Raw genomic sequence first — 24,933 nt, forward strand, 5'->3', positions numbered from 1 at the left:
TGACCTCTACTGTGATTTCCTCGTCTGTTTCGGTGAGGAATCCCTTTGCGAATTTCTTGTTTGGTATCTTACATGGTACCAAATTGTAGAAATAGCTGTCGATGAATTGAGCTCAGTTGTCCGAGTCTTGACAAGGTTGGTATCCATAATAGCGAAAGTTGTTTTGAAAAAAGAATGAATTCAATGGTAATCTAGTGTTTGCTTTGTGTTCATGTGCTGCCAAGTTCTCCTCTGTGGTAACTGTAATTGTAGTGATCTGATATATTGTCATTGTTGTGTGTGTGAGATGGAGAGTAAATGTACTGTATATAAAGATTTTGTGTAGTTCATGTTTTCAATACTAAAACTGAGTGTGTTAAGTGTGAGAAGGTTTTCTTTCTTGCAGGATGTGGGACTGCAGTATTACAGATAAAGGTTGTGCTGCTCTGGCTTCAGCTCTGAGGTCAAACTCCTCATCACACCTGAGAGAACTGGATCTGTTCTATAATAATCCAGGAGAATCAGGAGTGAAGCTGCTCTCTGATCTACTGAAGGATCCACACTGTAAACTGGAGACACTACAGTGAGTTACTGACTTACTGTCTCTTTACTGTATGATATTGTGTAATATTCACTGTGTGCTGTAAAATGTCACATCTAATGTGTGTATTTATGCTTCTGTTGTTCATAAGCAATGTGTTTAAATGTGTCTGTAATTCTGTCCTGTTGTGTTTTTCAGCATTAAGAATAAGACACTCACCAGGTCTGGTGTATGACAGGAGTCTCTCCTCAGACCTTTTTTCCAGGATAAATCAGTTATGGAGGTGAAGCGTTAGAACACGTCCCACATTTCCAGCAGTTTGGGAGCTGAATCATTCATATTCAGATGTAGAAGATCCATAACAATAACTGTGACTGATCACATCCTTTTATCCTCTCAGCTACAACTTCACACTTTAACATCTTTTACAATCCAAAGTCAAATCCTTCAGCATCTACACACAACACAGAGATATCATCACATCATCACACTGATTACACAAATACACATCCATGTGTTACAGATGTTTAGAGATTATTTTTACCTCTTTAATTATGTCGCTTTGTAGAAGCCAACATTCTGTTTTCCTATTTAAGCTTAGACAAAAATTTATAAAATTTAATGCGGCCTAGGGCTTTCGAGCCACATGCACCAAATTCATATATGTTTTAGTCCCTGGTCTGAAGTTTGTTGCTGTTATTTTTCTAGGCGATCCGAGTAACGGTACTTCCGGTACCGGGTCTTAAAATGGCCTTTTTTCCATAGACTCCCATTATAAAATTTGGAGGTTTATAACTCGGCACACTTTTGAACTATCTACACCAAACTCGACCAGCTCCTTTAGGGTGATACTCTGAACAAAGTTTTAAATTGGTGTACCGACTGGCCTTTCGGTTGTGCCGCAGCCCCGCCCCCAAAATATGCAAAATCAAAAAACTTTTTAGAACATGGACATGTGACATATCAAAACACTCACAACAATGAGGGGAATTCTGATGACGTCAAATGACGTCACGTGATGCACGTGAAAATAAAAAACTTTGCACAACATGGGCATGTGATATATCAAAACACTCAGCCCAATGAGGGGAACTTCCTCAGGAGTATTCGGATGACATCACATGCTCATCTCCACTTGCCTCCAAAAGTAACACTGTCCCTTATGTCCACTCGCCTCCAAAAAGCACCGGCCTTTGGGAATACTTGCCTCATCAAAGCCAACATCAAAGTTTGTCACGACGAACTTTACAAATCTAGTTAAGTAATGTTCCTTTAAGAAAATGTGAGGTGAGTTCATTGCTGACCAATCAGGAGAGCAAACACGAAGCAAGCGGATGACGTCAGCGTCTAGCGCGAAAACAGAGAGAAGAGAGATGATGCAACATGGAAAATACTGAAAAGTTTTGTGTCAACAATAAAATTAAGGCGGTGTCTTACAAAATTCTACATAGGATTTATCCTGTTAAACATGTTTTGGAAAGATTTAAGCTTAATATTTCTTATGCTTGTGAATTTTGTGGTCAGGAAAAAGAAACCATTTTGCATCTGTTTTATCATTGTATCTACTCAAGACTTTTTTGGAAAGATATGGAAAATTAAATTAGTAGAAAATTGGGTTGTGTGGTAGAAATTGGTGTATGTGATGTGTTTTTTTATTTTGAGGGAGATAATTTGGAAAATAATGAACAATATATTATACAGCTATTTATTGTATTAGGAAAGAACCATATACACAAAACAAAGTGGGCCCTTTGTAAACCAAATCTGTCCCATTTTATAAATGATTTGAAGTTATACAGTAATCTTTTGGAGAAAGTAAAGAACAAAAAAGCTCAGAAAACGTGATATTTTAAAAGAATTCATTTTTTTGTAATTTTTTTTTCCTTTTTTTTCCTTTCTTTTCTGGTAACCTATGTGACTGATACCTCTTGTTTGTGTGGCATTGATTAAAATGTGTATTTTGTGTTTGTCATTTTGCAATAAAAAAAAAAGAGATGATGCAAGTAGAAAGCTTCTGAAAAAATATATCACTGATTGTGAGCAAAACGCAGACAAAACGTTTTGAAAGACTTTGGTTAACCTTTGAACGGGACTTTATTTTATTTTTGAGTCATTTTGAGTCATTTTAGAGTGTGTTTTCCCATGTGAACACGGCGATGACACATACAGAGTTCATCACCTTGTGGAAAATGGCGGCGCCTCTCAGCGAACTTTTATTTCAAAACGACCATCGAACGTTTTCAGTGGATTTACTGCTAGTTTTCCCCAGAAGGAGGAAAAAGAAATTGTGAGTGAGCGGAAGTTGAAACTGTTTTTTTCTCTTTTTCCCCACATTATTCTGTCAATACGGCAGAAGAAGGCCTGGACTGTTGCATCTAAATTTCATTCGTTCTGGACGATTGTTTTTTTCCCCCCTTTTTAATTCAGACTGGTATTTGAAGAAACTACTGAACCTATTGGTGTTTGAACTACACATTGACAGTTGAATTGTTTTTTTTTTCTTTTGTCATTTATTCAGTCTTGATTTAAAGATGATGTCTTTTGGGTGATACATTTGAAATGTTTTTGCAATATTTTTATTTATTGTTGAATTGAATTACACATTCAAAGTTAAAGCTACTAGGTGTATAAAGTTGATATAGACCATCCATCCATCTTCTACCGCTTATCCGGGGCCGGGTCGCGGGGGCAGCAGTCTGAGCAGGGACACCCAGACTTCCCTCTCCCCAGACACTTCCTCCAGCTCCTCCGGGGGAATACCGAAGGCGTTCCCAGGCCAGCCGAGAGACATAGTCCCTCCAGCGTGTCCTAGGGTCATGTTCATGTTCTATCATGTTCTATCCCTCCAGCGTGTCCTAGGGTCATGTTCATGTCCTATCATGTTCCTGGCAACATAGTGCGTATTAATGGAAGGACACTACATCGTGCCAAATTCCCGCTGCGCTAATTGTATTGTGTTCACAGAGCTCACAAGCTATCAGACAGTTGTATGGCAACCACCTCCGGTGCCAAATAGAACTGGCAGATATAGACATGCAGTACAAGAAGAAAAAGATGGAAAATTGCACTGGAGTCCGAAATAAAAAAAGAGGACAATTAGGAAACTGGACCTTGAAATAAAAAAACGTGAGTGGGAGGTGAGTTATGCCTTCAATGTACATTATATGCTAACTGTAACACAAATGTATTAATCATTATTCTCCTTTCCTCCCACAGCTCCAAGAAGATGACACATCTTAAAATAAAAAAATATAAGGTAAATTCTTGTAAAGTCAAGTGAGCCATGACATATGAGCTCCCATTGTGAGCGCACAGGACCAGCGGCATCTTTAGTAGTTTTTAAAATTTTTCCCCACAGCAATCAGTACAAATAAGCATCGTTATAAGGCACCGCTCCCTTTTGCCCACCCCTCCAGCGCCAGGTGTGGCCACTAGCCTATATAAAGGCCCAAAATGGTGTGTTCCTTTCTGCTCTGACAATAGCATGCCCATTCTTGTGAGATATGGTGGATGAAGAAGCACTTGTGCTCAGGAGAGCCTTCAGAAAGGGTCTTCAGGGACCAGTTGGACCCACTGGCCTTCCCTGATGACCATCTATATGAAAGATACAGGTTTTCTGCAGATGGCATCAGGTATCTGTGCAGACTGCTGGGTCCCAGGATTAAGCACCACACAGCACGGAGCCATGCACTGAGTGTGGAGCAAATGGTTTGTGTGGCCTTGGGGGATGCAGAACAGCTGAACAAGGCCACAATTTGCTGCACAATAAGGAGTGTGTGTCTGGCTATCAAAGCATTAGCAGATGTCTTCATCCCCTTCCCTGGCCACAGAAGCCTCTGACATTAAAGAGGAGTTCTATAGGATTGCAGGTAAGAGGATTTACAAATTACAGGACAACTGTTAACACTCATAGTAGGATACTCATTACTTTGTGTAACCGGTTTCCCCAATGTCATTGGTGCACTTGACTGCACACACATAAGGATAAAAGAGTCCTCAGGTGCCCATGAGGCGGATTTTGTGAATAGGAAATCCTTTCACAGCATTAATGTTCAGGTGAACATAACATTTTGATATTGTCCATTGATGAACACTGTGCATTGCCAGCGATGTGCATTGATTGGTTTAATATTCCTCATCTTATGATTTCAGATGGTCTACAATGCTGACTGTGTGATCAGCAATGTTGTGGCAAAATGGCCTGGCTCAGTCCATGACGCCAGAATCTTTCGGGCCTCTGAAATCTATTAGCGCCTATAAAAAGGTGATCCACACTTTATAACCACTTTTTACATCATGGCTGTGTCAAGAATATCACTGTGTTTATGAGGTACTGTAGTAATGATGAGATTTTGTGTTGACAGGTGAATTCTCTGGTGTGTTGCTGGGAGACAGGGTGTATGGCTGCCAGCCTTTTCTCCTGACACCTTTCACAGACCCCCAGGAAGCACAGCAGGCCTACAACCATGCCAGGGCCAGGACTAGGGCCAGAGTTGACATGACCTTTGGCCTCCTGAAGGCACGCTTTCACTGCCTTCACAAATTAAGGGTCAGCCCTGTGAGGGCATGTGACATTACTGTGGCTTGTGCTGTCCTCCACAATGTGGCCTGCCTGAGGAAGGAGAGGGCCCCCAGAGTGCCACCAGCCATGGACTGGGACAATCCGGCAATCTCCCCTGATGACGACAGTGGTCGGCTGCTGAGGGACCAATATGTGTTGAATTATTTTAGTTAGTATGTGTACTTTCAATTTTGGTTAAATATGTCCTGCAGTGGCAGAGGAATTTGGGAGTTTTTTTGTGTTAATTTTTGTGTTTTTTTTTAATTGATTTGGCCTCTTGTGATGTTTGTGCTGTATACTGTGTGTAATACAAGCTTGCAGGGAGGCTACTGCATCCATTTATTTGTCTGTTCAGTTGATGTGTATGGATTTGTCCTGCATTTATTTCAGTGTGCAGACATGCGGGGTGTGTTATATACAGACCTTTGAATGTGTATTTATCCTTTTGTTGTATAATATGCTTTGATTCTGTGCTTTCCATCTTGTAGAGTCACTGTGTGACTTCAGTTTCAAAAGGAGCTGATGGTTTACCTGCTTTGTTTTATCCTTATTCAATAAAGGAACATAATGTTACACTTTGTTTTTATATTTATATGGAATGTGTATTTTATACGACAGCGTATTAGGGCCACACTGAATTTATTAGGCTGTTTTTTTTCTGCAGAAAAGATGCATATTCTTTTTACAGTCCTGATACTTATGACAATGTGATGCTGATGTGCCAAAAGATTAAGTACACTGTAAAATGTAATTGCGGAGCTTACTAAAATGATTAAGTAAACTTAACTTATTTTATTAAGTTTGTTGACATTACTTAGTTTAACTAAGTAATTCCAACTTTTTCCCCACACAAAGTCCTTAAACTTAACTTGTTCATTTAGCTCAACTTAAAAGTTTAAGTATTGTGAATGCACCAGATATACAGTAGCTGGCGGTAATTCTCCAAAGGAGTGAGAGGCCATTAATTGGACGACGAAGAAGAAGACTGCACATGTGTAATTACTTGGTTCAGTCAGCAGGTTCATTAATTTACACGTGGCTGGATAAGAGCATGAAGAGGTGAGTCTCATTTTTATAGTTTAACTGCTACATTTACATTACAAAATAACAATATACCAATCAAACTTTATAAACTGTAGTATTTTGGTAATATATTGATATAAAATTGATGGATGACGTTGGATTGCTCTTAGCAATCTAATAATTGGTAATCATCTAGCTTTAAAGATAAACTTGTTTTAGGTCATAAGAAGTTAGGATGGAGTAACAAAAACATAAGTAAAATACAAGTAATTGTGTAAATGATTAGTTGAAGTTATAGTTTTAATAATTACTTGAGTAAAAGGAAAAGGTATGCAATGGAAAAGTAACAAGTTTAAAATTAGTGTTGATGTCGTTTTTATTTATATATATATATCAACACTACATCAACACTAATTTTAAACTTATTTTTCCATTGCATACCTTTTCCTTTTACTCAAGTAATTATTAAGACGATCTAAATTGGCGCACGAATCACTAATTTGTTACCTCCCGTGCCTTCAGACCTTATACTGAACAGATTAATGATCCGTGTGCCATTTTAGATCGTCTTTCTCTGTTGTGTTTTCAGAGTTATCGGCAAAGAATCGATTCAAACGAATCGACCCGAAAAACTTATTAATTTAATTCCTTAAAATGCAAAAGAATGTTAAATTAGAGGTGTGTTGGAAGGAAAACAATATTTTATGCAAGTTTTTAAAGTGGATTCTAAAAAATAATGTTTTTACAAATTGCTTGTTACCGTTAATCCATATACTTTGTAAACTGTATGTTAATTTGTTTTTTTTTTTTTGCAGAAATGTATTTTTTTTGAAGAGTGCAGTGGGCATGCAGTGGAAGTGGAAGTTCTGTGTTTATTTCTGTGAAGAGAGCATTATCGGATTAAACATGGAAGCTACACAAGAACCAATCAAATTCCTTGTCTTCACACAGACTGTTTGTGTTCTTTTAAATCATTCAATGCTCTAAAAGTGCATTTAACAAGAAATCACTCTGAAAATGCAAAACAAACAAGTGGATCAGAACCACCACCTTTTGATATTTCATTGTCCTCTCTGTGAATTTAAAGAACCCTGCACAGAATCCTTGTTTTTCTGCCATTTGCGTCAACATCTGAAAAATAATGAAATGGTTCAGTGCCCATACAAAGACTGCAATTTTGAAAGCAGAATTTATTCCACATTTAATGCTCATAAAAGTAAGCAACACCAGTTTGCCACTCAGAGGAACTTCAAGCCCAACATTTCAGTGGAGTTGCAAATTGTTGCTGCCGATTTACAGCAAGATGTTACACAAAGTACATCTTGCTATGATTCAGTTGATTCTACAGAGTTTGACCAGGATGAATATGAAGAAGGTGACCCAAATCAAAGTCTGGATGATTTACAGAGACAACTTAAGCATAATTTAGGATTGCTTTTCCTTAAGATGCAAACCATTTTGCATATATCTGATGCAGCAGTACAAGAAGTAATACAACAAATTACTCAGATTTTTCTTCTGTCAAGGCCCCTTTTGGAACCCTTTTTTTTTTTTTTTTTTTGGAACCCTCCAGGGTCGGGGTTCGATTCCCGCCTCCACCTTGTGTGTGTGGAGTTTGCATGTTCTCCCCGTGCCTTGGGGGTTTCCTCCGGGTACTCCGGTTTCCTCCCCCGGTCCAAAGACATGCATGGTAGGTTGATTGGCATCTCTGGAAAAATTGTCCCTAGTGTGTGATTGCGTGAGTGAATGAGTGTGTGTGTGCGCGCCCTGCGATGGGTTGGCACTCCGTCCAGGGTGTATCCTGCCTTGATGCCCAATGATGCCTGAGATAGGCACAGGCTCCCCGTGACCCGAGGTAGTTCGGATAAGCGGTAGAAGATGAATGAATGAATGAATGAATGAATGTATGCCTCAGTTTTGATACTTTAAAAAAGTAATTTGAAAGTAATTTATTTTTTTGTTTTTGCATCTCAGAAACGGGTTCATTTAAAACCCAGAATGTTTGGCACTTAAATGTACTTAATTCTTCTCAGTCAACTTTGTCTTTGTTCACAGTACAAGTACAGACAGAGAAACAATGGTTAATGGTTAATCTAAATGTTTATTTTTGATAGAAAATATTGTTGTATGCATTGCATACTATGCGTTTAAAAAAATAAAAGTTCATTTCAGTCAGGACCACTTTGTCAAATGAGGATTTATTAGATGAAATGCATACAGTTAGTGTTGGCGGTATGGTTCTGTTCTGGGCAAAAATCCACGCGCCCGTCCATTCGCATGCGTGGACAGAGCGGGGAGAGCAGCAACTAGAAAATAAAAAAACCCGTATAACAGAACCATTAATCATGCATATTATTAAATATGCTCACTTACATGTTCTGAAAAATAAATAAATAAATAAAGAGAGAGAGAGAGAGAGAGAGAGAGAGAGAGAAGAAAAACGGATACGTGATGAAGATTTATAACGTAAACTGATACACGAACAACGGGTTGCGGCTCGGTGGAGTCGGGGTTGGAGGAGGGAGTTTAAATCGCAGCAGCAGCTCAGTGAATGTGAATTTAAAGGGTCAGATAATATGGATGTAGTAACCGGATTGGTGCGCGTCAGGAGCAGCTGATTAACAGCTGATGCAGCTTGACGACGTGACCTGCCTGAACTAACGCCATGTTTCTATATTTAATATTGCTCTTTAATTAAGCAAAAATACATTTTATCCGATTACTCGATTAATCGATGATATTTTCGGTAGAATACTCGATTACTAAAATATTCGATAACTACAGCCCTAATTTGAAATGTACATTTAATAATGGATTAAACTGTCTGTCTGGAACAATTGTATTGATAAACATAGTGACTTGAAGAGCATTTACTTAAAAATGTCTACAGTAAAATGGTTTGATCTTTAGTTAGTGTATAGCAGTGTTGTAATGTAACGGAGTACAAATAAAAAAAATACTTTGTTACTGTACTTAAGTAGAAATGTCACGTATCTGTACTTTACTTCGCTATTTAAATTTGTCAACTTTCACTTTTACTCCACTACATTTCCTAGATAAAATGTCTACTTTTACTCCGTTATATTTCCACTAAACATCTTCGTTACTCGTTACTACAAACTAAAATCAGAAGAAATGTGTGTGACTGCAATAAGGGAGGTTTGGTGAATCACTGCTCCTAGAGTGCATTATGCTCCACACGCTGTACGGAGAAGCACAGGGACGTGCAGCGTGCACGCGCAGTCAGAGCTGGAGGCGTTTATCTATAACGTTAATCGGCTGAAAGCCGCAAAGACGGCAACCAAAAGCAGTGAAATGTCACTAGTCTTATTACCAGATTTGTAGCACAAACAACATATTAATGTAAACAATCCATTCAATACTAAATAAAAATAACATTTATTGATTTGGTCTTTGTCTTGTGAGTATTTTTATTAATGACTGCATTCATTGGACACACTGTTTGTAGAGAATACACACATACATGAACTGATCTGATTCAAGACTGACATCATTACATCATGCATAAAATTTTGGTGTCCACTTTTGCCATTTAATAATACAATAATTTTTGACTTACTATGTAGTCATATAATATATAATATAAAACTCTTCTTGTTTTAAATTCTCACTGAGGGCTAAAGATGAGACCCTAGAACCGCCCCTGGTCTTATACCGAAAATCACTGAAATTTTACTTTTTACTTTTACTTCAAATACTTAAGTACATTAAATATCAGAAAATGACTTTTGATACTTAAGTACAGTAAATATCAGATACTTTAAGACTTTTACTGGTGTAATATTCTAAAAGGTAACTTTTAAAGGTAGCTTCGGACCAAGACTGTATGCCACTATTAGTTCTACTTGACCTTAGTGCTGCATTCGATACTATAGATCACAACATTCTCCTAGAAAACTCCTTCAAAACTCCTAAAATTCAACCTAATCCCACCTTAGAAATTAGATTAGATTAGATTAGATTAAACTTTATTGTCATTACACATGTACAAGTACAAGGCAAAGAAATGCAGTTTAGGGCTAACCAGAGTGCAATAGTAGCAAGTGCAGGATATACTGTACAGTGTTTACAGGAGTTAATAAGTTAAATAAAGTGGTAATATGGAAGTAATTTACAGATGTGTGTGTACTATGAACATATATAGATGGCTATAACTGTAGAAATATTACCAAGCTGAGAAACATCCTGTCTGTCTCTGATGCTGAGAAGCTAGTTCACGCTTTCATGACCTCTAGACTGGACTATTGTAATGCATTACTAGGTGGTTGTCCTGCATCTTATACCCTCAATCTATGACCTCTATACTGTAATGATTTAGTCAATGCTATAGGTCAGGTTTTCAAGATTTAGCCATGCAGTAGACATCAAGTCAGTGTTACTGACAATTATTTGGCAATGGAATAGAACACCAATGAAATAGCTATTGGCCAATAAAGACAGCCAGTGCACAGTTTCATTTGTGTGCTTTAGTGTAAATGTACAACCTTGGCAGCCTGTTTTGTTTGTCTTGGTCATGTAGGCTGCAACTCAGGCAGCGTGGAATCCTCTGGTGTCTTCTGGTGTTGTTTTTTGATGTCTGGTATTGTCTGCGTCATTGTTTCATGTTTTTTAGTTAATAAATCCTGATTTATTTTACGCTATCCTGCATTTGGGTCTGTTTTTACCCCCACATCACTGACAGAAGTTCCATTAGTGGTTTCCTGTGTTGAGTTACTTTAAAACACCTCAGTTGTGGTGTCACAATTTTAAAGAATGTATGGTTTCTGTATGTAGTGCATCTGTTACTATTCACAATACGTCAACACATTTTACAAATTTATAGGTTTTCTATAAGGAGGAGAAGCTGAAGATAATGGTCAAGGAGTGTAGGGTAGGTGTTCTTAATAAAGTGGAAACTCTGGGAGAAAGTCAGTTCATCAACAGCAAAGTTATAACAAATAATCCACATTAGGTTTTGAAGAGAAAAACAGAAAACAGGTTTGTGTTTAAATGTATTATTAGAAATTGAACAGGCTACAAAACTGTAGAAGAATCAGAGGCATCAGAGATGTCAGTCATATCAAAACACGAACAAAGATGGATATATAAAACACGAACAAATGCAGCACTGAGCCTCGTTACAAGAAAATAAACACTACTACTAATTCAAAATGGTCTAAAACATTTTAAAAGGTCACAACACGTGTCTAAAATCACATTATTATTGTTAACTGATTATTTATATATAATAATATATAACAATAATATATAAATCAAATAATAATAAAATAAATCAATAAAATATAATAATAATAATATTATATAACCTATATATTATTACTGTTATTTATATAATAATAATAATAATAATAATAATAATAATAATAATAATAATCTAACCGATATTGTTATTATTATACCACAAGCTTTTCAGGTCAATGGGACACTGTTGTGAAAGTGACATCAAGTGTTTCAGAGTCTCACGGCAGTTCGTCACACAGGTCACGAAATGTAATCTATTTGATTCGTGTTCATGGAGACGAGTTTCCCTTTTTTTTACGTGTCACTCAGCACGACTTTCGATCTAATGTATTTCAATAGGAAGCATCTTTCGTGTCTGCACCACGTTTTTTTCACCTCCGTGAAGTTGGCACCCCATAAAAAGAAATAATCACCAAAACTATGCCATTCGTTTGTGCTACGTTTGTGCTGATTTGTGGCGCAAAAACGAACGTTTGTGCTGGTTTGGTGTTTGAGATATTAAACATTATTTTTTGACCGTGTGACGTCACTTTCCACCCCACATCGCCCAAATCACTCAAAACCGGCTTAGTTCGTTTGTGCTCGATTTGTGCCCATTTGTGCCGTTAAAACAAACACTGTATCTGTTTTCCTTCCTGAGATATAACCAAAATATTTTCGGGAACTGTGACGTCACTCTCCACCCCAGTTCGTCTAAATCACACAAAACTGGTGTCATTCGTTTGTGCTCGATTTGTGCCGGTTTGTGCCGTTGAAATGAACATCAAGTATATTTATGAGTATAAAAACGTTTCTGAGTGACACCTGAAAAGGAAATTGAGTTGGATTTGTAGAGAATCCTTTGGCTGGCAGGAATGGACCCGCTCCTTGCCACTAAAAAAGAAGGACATTTGTTTTGAACTTGTACTTGGGTGTTTCCAATAAACATCAACCTTTTAACAAGTGTAAAGCACACAACATTACACAACAGGTTTTTATAAGTATAACAGTTTCATTTTCCATCTATGAGCTACCACCACCATTTGTGAAACAGAACAGTTTAATAACAAATCATTGTAGCCAACAAATAAATAAATAAATAAAAATTAACAAAGTTAAAGTAAATTAATAATGCATGCAATAATTGATAAAGCAGAAGAACAGAAGAATACATACCATACTGGACAGGGCTCCCATGTCCCAATGTCAACCAACATTTCTGCTTTGCCCTGTCAAGAAAATAAAAAGCATTAAAACACAAATTCCATTCTTAGCATAAGGCTATTATGATTGGTTATAGGCACTGAGTTTCATTGATACAAAGGGTCATTGTTGATATTTACAGTATCTGATAATGAATTTTTCAGTACAAGCTCCTTCCTAATCTGTAATTCAAAAAGACTAAACACATAAAAATGATCTATCTAACAATTATGGTATGTTTAGTATGTATTGCCAACACACAAGGAGGTTTCTAAATATTATATTACACTCTGCATACTGTCTACACTATGCTTTTCTTGTATGACTGTCTAACCTTTCTCACTCGTTCTCTTACAACACTCCTGATGGGGAAAGTCTCTAGGCGAGTGTGATAGGAGCAATCTGTGAACATCAAAAACATGTTTCACACATTTCTTAGATTAGGAACAAAATAAACAACTAAGAAGACTTAAGTAGTGACCAGACTTACAAGGATGACAAGTGATGTTTATCTTTAATCAAAAGCTGAACCAGGTTTAACTTGTACCATAGAACCAAATTACTCTCAGTTCCAATGTGGTATTCTTGCTGGAATAACAATACTACTGCTGAGCCACAGATCACAACTGAGAATACTCTACTGCTGCTTCTTCTTCTACTTGGCAATGCATTTTGGTCAAATTAGACACCTGAAGCCAGTTGGATTTTATAGTTTGTCTGTTAGGACTAATTATCTGTTGTAAGTAGTTAAAAAACCCAATAGAAATAGAGCAAATAACCAAGGGTAAAATAGCAATGTCAACACACTGATAGAGGTATCAATCATTGCATTTACATGCACTTACTCTTTTGTGGCTTTTTCCTCTCGGACATTTGTCTTAGTCCACCTGTGGGATAGAAGATTACAGTCCAGTCATATATCCAGTCAGAAAAAAATAAAAATAATAATTGACAAAAATGCACTTTGTAATGTCTTTTCAACATCAATGTGTCCCTGGTGCATCTAGATACCCCCAAAATATGAGAACAGAACATCCTCTCTTTTTTTTTTTTACATTTGACTATTCAATTTCTGTTCCTGTTAGATTTACCTGAAAATATATAAAAGCACTATTTATTTCATTTGTATCTTTGTTCTATTGTATTTATTTATGCTTGTGATTTGTTCATTATTTTCAATGTGTATTCACGCACCTACAAAATCACCCAATCATCCTCGAATGGCTGAAAGACTTTGATCACCGAAACAACACGGCCGAAACAGTTTGTTGTGATGACGCAAACAGAAACCGCGGCCTGCACGTGCTTGTCTGAAGCAACATGTCTGTGGTGTGGACGTATTTCAGTATATCTGAGAAATGTTACGTGTGAGCAAATAAGATGCCAAAGAGTCGCTCGTGCTTTCAAATCACCTGGTTGCCATTTATTACTTCCCAAAGGTGCAACCGGAAACACTTATATCCACCATCATGACATACGTCACTTACAAACACTTCCGGTGATCACAATACCTATAAAATCACATATCATAACAAGAAAGACCCACGGATGGAAATTTGCAAAACATGTAATGCCGAAATTTCAAGAGGGGGTGCGTCTGCAAAGACTTTCTCCACGTCAGGTTTAATTTATCACCTAAAATCTAAACATCCCGATCGCTATGCTGAATATGAGAGGAACGTGGCACAGAAAAGCAAAACCACTCCGAGCAATAAATAAAGCAGCGCGCACGAGAAATGATCCAGACCGCGATGGATGCGGAGAACCCACGGGGAGACGCACAGCGCACAGCACACTGTACTGTCACCAGCTCACACACATCACTGTAATACACTGTACTGTCACCAGCTCACACACATCACTGTAATACACTGTACTGTCACCAGCTCACACACATCACTGTAATACACTGTACTGTCACCAGCTCACACACATCACTGTAATACACTGTACTGTCACCAGCTCACACACATCACTGTAATACACTGTACTGTCACCAGCTCACACGTCACTGTAATACACTGTACTGTCACCAGCTCACACACATCACTGTAATACACTGTACTGTCACCAGCTCACATACATCACTGTAATACACTGTACTGTCACCAGCTCACACACATCACTGTAATACACTGTACTGTCACCAGCTCACACACATCACTATAATACACTGTACTGTCACCAGCTCCCACATCACTGTAATACACTGTACTGTCACCAGCTCACACACATCACTGTAATGCACTGTACTGTCACCAGCTCACACATCACTGTAATACACTGTACTGTCACCAGCTCACACATCACTGTAATACACTGTACTGTCACCAGCTCACACACATCACTGTAATACACTGTACTGTCACCAGCTCACACGTCACTGTAATACACTGTACTGTCACCAGCTCACACATCACTGTAATACACTGTACTGTCACCAGCTCACACACATCACTGTAATACACTGTACTGTCACCAGCTCACACACATCACTGTAATACACTGTACTGTCACCAGCTCACACACATCACTGTAATACACTGTACTGTCACCAGCTCACACGGGTCAGAGCGTAGCAACGACATGGACACGTTAACATGCTGATATGAACGGCTTCCATTTAACTACCATTTATCTGCATGTGGTTGAAAAGGCGCACACAGTAACTGTTAATAGTGTGTCAAATATTATAATGTTGTTCATGTGCTGTTATGTACGGTGGTGCATTGCTGCCACCTACAATTATTTTTTTCCACTCAATTATGTCATAATAACGAGAAAATATGTCATAATAACGAGAAAATATGTCGTTATAACGACATAATATGTCGTTTAAACGAGATAATATGTCGTTTTAACGAGAAAATATGTCATAATAACGAGAAAATATGTCGTTATAACGACATAATATGTCGTTAAAACGAGATAATATGTCATTAAAACGAGAAAATATGTCGTTAAAACGAAATCATATGTCGTTAAAACGATATATTTTTGGTAGCAGTTTAGTTATGTTTTCATAGGTGAACCACGGCACGGCCCACTGTAGGCTACGGTAGTTAACATCGCCACAAGACGGTCAGGTCACCATGGACTTTTGGACCTTTCTGGAAAATCGAGGGGTTTCAGATGAACATATTCAAAAAATGAAGCTAGACAAAGTAAGCCTTTTGAATTGTGTTCATGCAAAATGTGGGCACAATTATTTAATTCTCATGTATGATTATTGTTTACTATGAGGCGCTGTACACGGTTTAAATCAAACATCGCTTATGAATTATAAACAATAACTCGCATATATAGATATACTATCGGATGTTCAAACAAATACATGTTAAATACATGTGCATACTACTATGAAATCGATCAATACAATCGATACATCTTATAAGTGCGCATATGTTTAATAGTGATGTGATGTGTCAAGTTTGTATGTTTGAACAAGTGATTTAAAGGTATATACGCATGGATCATGTTTATAAAAATATGCGAATGCCCAGGTCTATGTGTGCATGTAGTTTACATGCATATATATATATATATATATGCATGTAAATATATATATATATATATATTATATTAAACCCCATACGGCGCCTCACAGTTACAGTGGGCTTCTTAACGTGTAGGTTACTGTAGGTAAACGTAGCAACGTTTTAGCACATAACCTGTCTGTAAATCTATACCTATAAAATCTAAGATTTTATCATCTTTTAACAGATAGATGAAGCTACAATAGAAGACCTTGATGATGAAAGCTTATCAAGGTACATTCCCATATATGGTGACAGGATTGCAGCAAGAGGCTTCTGTAAAAAAAAATGGCAAAAAAATCAAATCACATGATACAAGACAGACCCTGCTTGAAAAATTAAGACAAAAGATGGGAATAAATACCAGAACAGAGGTTGGTTCATCTGAGGACTTTCAACCTAAATCTAGACGACATCTGAGGAACAACAGGATGGCTGAGAAGAAAACAAGAAAAATAGAGATAGGATGGTTTCATGAAGGTAAACAAGTAAGGAAGCGCTCAGGTGGAGGAACTCGAACTGTTGACCTCTCTAAAAATGCAAAGAAATCAGACATTTTAAGTCAAGCCAAAGAACTGTTCTTCCCAAGAGGTGTGTCCAAAAAAGGACAGTGGGAGAACTTTAGTCACGATATTTTTGATTTTCAAGAAACAGTTCTTGAAGATGACATTAGTGTGGGAGAACTCTACACAGTACTGAAAATGGGAATGCTAAGGTTTTACCTGAGTACAAAGAGTATCCCAAATGATGAAATCAATGTCAGTGATATTGAGACACAAGAAGAAATGCAAACACCACAAGAACAATGTTCCACTCCTGTCATTTCTGCTCATACAGCTGACTCTTTGTCTCAGTCATCCGAGGTGATAATATGCCCATACTCAGGTGAACCTCTGGCATGCAGTTTGGAAGACACTTTGGTGTATGAACCCCTGCACTTGCCTGTCATACAAGACTCTGACTTGATAAACACAAATGTCATTTTTCCCTCAACAAGTGATTCAATCAGTGTGATTGATTTGAGTGAGGCAGAGGAGGATTACAGCCCTATCACAGATCAAGCAGAAGCTGCAGCTCATGGGGTCACGGTTTCAGCTTCAGAATATACACTCCTACATGTAACCATAAAGCTGCATAGGAGCACTCTTTTGGATGAGATGATTGGCCAGTTTAAAGATTCAAGGATCGTGACATACAACTTAAAGTACAGCATCATAGATGAGAAGGGAGCTGATGAAGCTGGTGTGTCCAGAGATGTGTACTCAGGCTTCTGGTCAGAATTTTTGGATCATGCAGCTGAAGGGGAGGATACGAGAGTGCCATCACTCTCTGCAAAATGGCAGGATGAAGACTGGAAGTCAATTGGAAGAATCCTGGCCAAAGGATTTAAGGACCACAGATATTTTCCAACCCGTCTGGCAACAGCTTTCACAGTGGCACTCATTTTTGGAGAGCATTCAGTCACAGATGAGATTATGATTGAATCATTTCTCTCATACCTGAGTCAGTCAGACAGGGACCTGGTCTCTTTGGCTTTAAAAGAAGATCTCCTTGGTGATGATAGAGATGAGCTGCTGGATCTCTTGGATCGTTTGGGTGTAACCACCATGCCAACACAACAAAACCAAAAAGAACTGTTGCTAAAAGCTGGTCACAAACAAATAATCCAACTGCCAAAATATGCTTTAGACAACATGTCTGGAGAAGCCAAACAGATTTTCAGAGAAACTTTCAATAGCCCAGTGGATGTGCTACAGATGTATGAAGACAATAGACTCACAACAAGAAGGTTCTTGAAATTGCTGGATGTCTCACCTCAAACTCAAGCAGAGAGCAAGTGCTTGCGTTTTTTACAGCAGTACATCAGAGGATTAGATGGAGTGGGATTGAGGAAAATGCTTAGATTTGTCACAGGTTCTGATGTTGTCTGTGTCAATGAAATAAAAGTGATTTTCACATCTTTGGATGGACTGGCAAGGCGACCAGTCGCTCACACCTGTGGCCCAGTTCTGGAGCTTCCTTCCACATACAGCTCTTACCCAGAGCTGCGCTCTGATTTTGAAAGTATATTGTCAAGTACACATGCACTTATCATGGACATTGTATGAATCATGACCTAAATGTTAACAGAAGAATATGGCGGTGATTTGTTATTGCATTTGCCATAAAAAATGGAGTTACCTGTTAAAAATGTTACCTCAAACATGTGCACTGCATGGTTTTTCATTTTTGAAAGTTCAGCTTTTTCAAAATGTTTAAATTGTTTACAAATGTTCATATTCAGCATATAAACCGTTAAATCATTGATTTGATGTAAATTTGCACAGTTGATCTTATCCTCTTCAAATAATGTAATTAATGTAAGGTGTTCAAGGCTGCTCAGGTGACTTTTTTATTTACATCTTCAAATGTAATTCAATCTTTCTTTTTTACAGTTCCTGTTAACTGGAAATGTTATAAATAGGTTGCATTTCCTGTGACAAATAAAAAGAACCCAGTTAATTTTATAAAACAGTATGAAATTTATTATTGCAATTTGATTTTACATTGTGCTTGATGTTATAATTGTTAGTGTCTCACATTTCACAATAGATTACATTGTACATTTTTGCATCATTCACTTCTCAAATTGTAATGCAGATGAACTGATGGATGAAAGATGATTACCAAATTACACAAGTACCAAATCCTCAGTCTGATGTACAACAAATGCAAATATGAAAGTCAAACTGAGGAGACAGTCTCATGTTAAAATAAATTATTACAGATGTGCAACTATACAGCTCCTCAGGAACATGTACAATTCAATAGCTTCATCAGGTGTTGTGGGTGGATGAAGATGGTTCTCTTCCATAAGAAGGCATGATAAAGTAAAAACTGTCTCATCACATGAGTATGGTCCTCTTTGAAGACATTCCTCTCTACATTCATCCACAGCATCCTGAGAGACAGGTTTCAGGTAATCTATTGCTCCAAAAAGTTGTGGTAGATGATACATCATGAGTGGACGGCCATTTGGAGCCACTGCATTTCTGCTCTGGCGAATTCTGTGACTGTTCCACAAATGCTGAACTTGTTGCAGCTCATCCTGTGACAGTGAAGTAAACAAACATACTTTACACATACAATAACATTATTGTAACAATTAACCACCCACTAGGGGTTCATCTTCTACTGGCTGGCAGGACTTTGACTCGTCCCTCCGCTATCACGTACTTTAAAATTAAAGTAATTTTCTATTTGCATTTGCACAGCTCCATTTAATGCGCACACTTTGACGTGTTTTGTCCACATTTTTTACTAATAAGGGGGTAAAAACAGTGTGATCCCAACTGGCAGGTCATTTCTTTAACTGACACTCCATTAAATTCGCACACTTTGACACCTCTCAAGAATTTATAGTGATTCGATCATGCATTACGTATGGATATCTTCTTTTGTAAGATACCCATTATGTCAATATTTATTACTGTTAAGGGACTCAAATTTGCGTGATCCCAACTGGAAGGTAACTTGCGCGTTGCGCATGATATATAAGGTACCGTCTGACATTTCCACCAACTGGGTTTAAACGTCTAAATTAGTTTTAACAGTTAAATAAAAACTGAAGATATCCAAAAGAAGTTTGCGCGTCAAAGTGTGCGCATTGAATGGAGCTGTCAGTTAAAGATATTACCTGCCATTTGGGATCACACTGTTTTCACCCCCTTAACAGTAAAAAATGTGGACAAATTGTAGTTAATAAAATGTAGTGTATAAGAAGACATCCATAGGTACAAATGCGAATAGAAAATGACTTTAATTTTAAAGTACATGATAGCGGAGGGACGCGTAAAATTCGGCGGGCATCACAATATTTCGAGCCACGTATAGACGCGATAGATCGAAAATGAATTTATGAAGTGTATCAAGTTTAAGGATATATTCATTTGAGTAATTCACTTAAAACAGACGTAGTTCATTCATATAAACATATAGAGAGAAGCGCAGATGACATATCTCTGAGCAGTTGGCCGGACTGAGTGTTTCTTTGTAGCGTGTAAAATGCATTGCATCAAACACCTTACAGAATAATAAAGTTGATAAAATTACATGAAACAACAAAAAATATTGCCTCCGACACTAAATTATCACTAAATTCAAAGTGCTGCCAATTGCAGGACTGGCGGGTCACGTGACCTGCCTGTGGCAGCTCCTGCCAGCCAGTTGAAGATTGAACCCCCATTCGAGTAGACAGGTGCAGATAACAGAATCATTTTTTTTTTTTTTAAATTTCAATTATAAAAAGAGCTAATAAAGAATAGAAATTGTGGGCATTTTAGGTTTAGTTTTAATATAACCTTACCTCAATGATATTCAGACAAGTGAATAATATCAATTGTGTGTCCAGAAAACCACCTGTGAAATAATCCTTGTCCTTCAAATTCTGGAAACGATTTATCCAGTACTGAGCATGCTGTTTTCTCATAAATGCCCACCAGCTCTCTATGCGCTGATTGTGGTTGCTTGAACCGTAAACGAAACAGTTTTCAGCGTATTGTGGCCATAACGGAGGAACTTTTGCATTTGTTCCACGTAACAATTCTCTGTTCCCAGATCTGACTTCAGTCTGGCTGGTGTCCCCATCCTCTCTGCAACTTCATTAATAAAGTAGCTCGCGATGACCTTCGGGTTAGAATTAGTAGTGTAAGCATGTAGCCAAATTACCATCCTAGAAAATCCGTCGATTGCGCCGTTAATGCAGATACCAAAAGGTTTCAGTTTGTCATAGGAGTCCAGGTGCCGCATAAAATTGGGGCCAGGATTTACATACATACGACGTCTTAAGCGATTTCTCTTTCTGAGTTGCACTCCATACGGATCCAGAATATTTAATAAATGTCGAATTACACTTTGACTGACAACAAATCCAGCCTGAATACATTTTAGATGTTGTAGTTTATAGCCATGTAGCTTCCCGTAACGGTCTAGTTCATCAACAAGGAATAATGCCACATCCAATGGATCCGTTTGATTCTTTCGTCTGTACAGTCTCAGATGTTTAAGATGCCAACGCAGTGTCCTCATACTGATAATAACTCCGTCAACATGGCTTAATGCCATTAAAATCTCTCTGTGGTTTAAACCGAGGTAAAAATAAAACAAAATCAGTTCCGTTACATGTGCCATCTTGTGCCACCGTACAATTCAATGCCCTTCATGTAATTCCGTTATTTCGAACGACATATTATTTCGTTTTAACGACATATTTTCTCGTTATTATATAACGTTATATATTATATAATGTTTTCTCGTTATATATATATATATATTATTAAGAAGCCTATGAGAGACTGTTTAGTGTTGCAGGGCTGATCTTCAGACCAAGAAGAGCATGCATTGGCTCAAAGAACTTTGAGAACCAGCTGCTTTTGTGGATGAACAAAGCCTATTAGTAACTCTTTGTCTCATGTTGTTTAAGTCCAATGTGTTTGTTTTAATAAAGGTTATTGATGACATGCCTCTGAAGTTTGACTTTTTGCACCATTACAATACTTATAGCCAACTAGTCATATCTTCTGCTCCATGAAACACAGCTCAGTCGTACACATATATGGTTCTTTAATGTATTTGCATTGTACTAAAATGTGTTCTTTTTTAATGAGCATATACAGTATGTGTCTGAAACAGGTAGCCTAGTGCATCCCAAATCACAACATTATCATATTAATATAACATTATAGTCATTATGGCCTTTAGAAATATGTTTTTAAGGAGGTTTGGTAGTGCACAATAGACCCCTGTGGCACAGCCTAAGCTTTTGTCCTTAATGCCATTTTTTCCTTGCATTACTTTTATACTTTTAAAGAATTTTTAGAACCAGTACTTTTACACTTTTACTTAAGTAAAAAGCTCGAGTTGGTACTTCAACTTCTACAGAAGTATTTTTAAACCCTAGTATATTTACTTCTACCTGAGTAATGAGTGTGAATACTTTTGACACCACTGAATATGATATTGAATGAGTTTAATGTTAGATGAATACTGAAAACAGCATAAACATAAAACATAATATTTGTTAATTCAACACTTTGTCAGCAATGTTGCATACCTCATTATAAGGTTCACAGCTCTGTATCACACACAATTACAAAAACAGATGAAAAGACAAGAAAACCTGGACTGTAGTTTTTGTCAATTATTTATAAGGATTTCCAACTTGTTTAGAGCAGTCGGTCACTCCTTTCAAAAACGAAGTGGATAATGTGTGTGTGAGAAAAACATAAAAGGCAAATATATGTACACTGAAGAGTATGCTCTATAAGGTCAAATAAACAATTTAGCAGCTCGTTCTGCAGCACTATGACCCTTTTTTCTAAAGCTATTGAAGAGGACCATGTGTCAATGGAGAAACCCATACAAAATGTCATTAATAAGTATGTACAAAATTTTGTACAATAAAGAATTGTAGCTTGGTCTTTGAGACTAAATAAGGAATTGACAATCTTCCTTGGATGACTTGATCTGTTTTTTTTTTAACTGTGTAAGGTGTCAATGAAGAAACCAATGCAAGATGCTGGGAGCATAAAGCAATAACTCTCACAATAAAGAGTTGTGGTATGTTCTTTCAGTTGAACTAAACATTTTACATTTTGTGGGGACAATCTGTCATGAAAAGACAGAAATGCTGGGCATTAATTGATAATTGATTCTGCCCGTATTGTGGTAAGTAAAAGTTCTAGTTTTTCACTTGTTATTTAAAGTGCCTATGTTTGTCATATAGTGAATATTATAGTCTAGTACCAGTATGATGTGGCCTTCATAAACCTATTTAACTTAGTCTTCTTTGTATGAAATAAAACTTATCTTTATGTTTAAGTTGTGTTAAAGAGAAACAATAAGTTGTGTTCTCTGTCAAATAATGAATCAGTCATGTTGGCAATGGTTAAACTTTTTCTCAAGTCAAATGTTCTCTTTTCTCAAATAATAAACTTTATGAAACTGATTAAGGCTCATTTTCTTGCATTGCACTCCATTGAATGACCTTAAAATAAAATTGTTTTATACAGAATGAATGCACTTAATAATGCAGTGGGTTTAACTAATGTGTATGTGTAATGCTTAACTGCTTTTGTTCATTTCAGGTGCGGAAACTTGAGGCAGTGGGTTACAAGCCTATTTTATTTATTTTATCTTGACTAAGGGTAGGAGCAAGATTTTTGTCCAGAAATAATAATTAGTATTTAAAATACATGTTTTTTTGTTTGTTGATATGTACAGATATGAAATTAATGTAAACTTGTATTAAAGCAACCTCCACAGCACAGCAGCTGGACAATGACATCCCCATAGCAAAGCAGCACAAAAGCCCCAGTCAGGAGCAGTGCAACAGTTCCATTTTGGAGTTGGAGAGCCTCAGGGTGGAGCAGTTGGAGAGCCTCACGGTGGAGCAGTCGGAGAGCCTCACGGTGGAGCAGTCGGAGAGCCTCACGGTGGAGCAGCCGGTGATCCTCATCGTGGAGCAGTCGGAGAGCCTCAGGGTGGAGCAGTCGGAGAGCCTCACGGTGGAGCAGTCGGAGAGCCTCACGGTGGAGCAGCCGGTGATCCTCATCGTGGAGCAGTCGGAGAGCCTCACGGTGGAGCAGCCGGTGATCCTCACGGTGGAGCAGCCGGTGATCCTCATCGTGGAGCAGTCGGAGAGCCTCACCCTGGAGCAGCCGGAAAGCCTTACAAAGAAGTCCGAGACTCTATATACACTCAACCTTGTTTCTCTCTCTTCCCCATGTTCTCCAAATTCTCTCTCTCCTAGCTCCTCTACTACTTCCTCAGCTGTTCTAACTTCACACTCTTCTTCTCCTCCACCTTCACTGCCATGTTCTAGGTCTTTGCAACAGAGGAGGAAAAGGACAAAAACCTTAATCGGTTCACTGGCACCTTCTTCCACCACTGTCTCTCCTCCATCTTTTATCACCACAGATCTCTCCCTTCCACAGTCTTGTCCTCCAACTGCTCCATCTTCCACCTCCCAGTCCTTGAGTCAGGAGGGCTCATATGTGAAGAAGGGAAGAAAAGGTAAGATTTTTGGCATTGGTGTACTGTAATCCACACTATTAATACATTTGCTCTCTGACAAAGCTGACTTCATGCAAATTAGATTTATTCGGGTCATCAGGTTATTGGTAGCCAATAAACAATATTTTGTTCTTTTTAGTTATTCAGCTGTGTTTACGTGTCCAATGTCCAAGGGCTGTGGTTAATGTCAATCACTGACTTAAGCTAAGAGGGCTTTGGAAAACCCATCCCAGTACGTTTTGCTTGATTGACAAAAAGCAGGGGCAAAGTCATTTGGACACAAATGGACAGGATCACAGATCACCTCACAAGTGAAATGATAACTATTAACTTGAGATTCAACTGAAACTTGACATTCATTGCTTAATAAACGTTTTTTTATCATTAAGTAATGATACGATCATTAATGATCGTATCATTACGATCATTAATGTTGCCGAAAATGTAGTAGGCAGAAGATCTTCCTATTTGATAAAATAACCGGGAAAAGAACAAATGAGGTAAAATGTCTTTTATTAGGCTGCTTGTTTGTCTTGGTGACTGATTCTGGCTTTTAAAGATAATAAAACAATATGTTATATGTCCAATATGTCCAGTGCCCTATCCAGTGACTGCTTAAACAGCTTCAATAATTATTACTTTGTGTGTGTGTGTGTGTGTGTGTGTGTGTGTGTGTGTGTGTGTAGGGGAAAGCAGAATTGAAAGTCCACTGGTTGCCGTGCACTGTGTGGTAAGTCGTGTTTCATTAAAAATGTAACTCCATTGCAATGCTAAGTAGTCTATTTCATGACCAATAT

The 24,933-nt window shown here is 37.8% G+C and overlaps 2 protein-coding genes across 5 annotated transcripts in view; one reads left to right on the forward strand and one right to left on the reverse strand.

The window, feature by feature from the left end:
- Positions 1-7,625, forward strand: part of LOC132863899 (ribonuclease inhibitor-like) — a 201,148-nt gene extending 193,523 nt beyond the window's left edge. The window contains exons 6-11 of one of the 3 annotated variants that reach the window (XM_060896975.1): positions 386-562; positions 719-3,657; positions 3,737-4,389; positions 4,504-4,576; positions 4,673-4,784; positions 4,885-5,654. In XM_060896975.1, the coding sequence (XP_060752958.1) occupies positions 386-562; positions 719-755 (214 nt within the window). In that variant the 3' untranslated portion in view covers positions 756-3,657; positions 3,737-4,389; positions 4,504-4,576; positions 4,673-4,784; positions 4,885-5,654. Of the gene's footprint in view, positions 1-385; positions 563-718; positions 3,658-3,736; positions 4,390-4,503; positions 4,577-4,672; positions 4,785-4,884; positions 5,655-6,919 lie in introns of those variants that run through there. The other 2 variants (XM_060896976.1, XM_060896977.1) reach the window with 2 other exon arrangements.
- The window catches only part of LOC132863895 (NACHT, LRR and PYD domains-containing protein 3-like), a 373,784-nt gene that overhangs the window by 121,564 nt on the left and 227,287 nt on the right, over positions 1-24,933 (reverse strand). The gene's annotated exons all lie outside the window — the stretch shown is intronic.

Source organism: Tachysurus vachellii, chromosome 21 (genome assembly GCF_030014155.1).
Source record: "Tachysurus vachellii isolate PV-2020 chromosome 21, HZAU_Pvac_v1, whole genome shotgun sequence".
Lineage (NCBI taxonomy): Eukaryota > Metazoa > Chordata > Actinopteri > Siluriformes > Bagridae > Tachysurus > Tachysurus vachellii.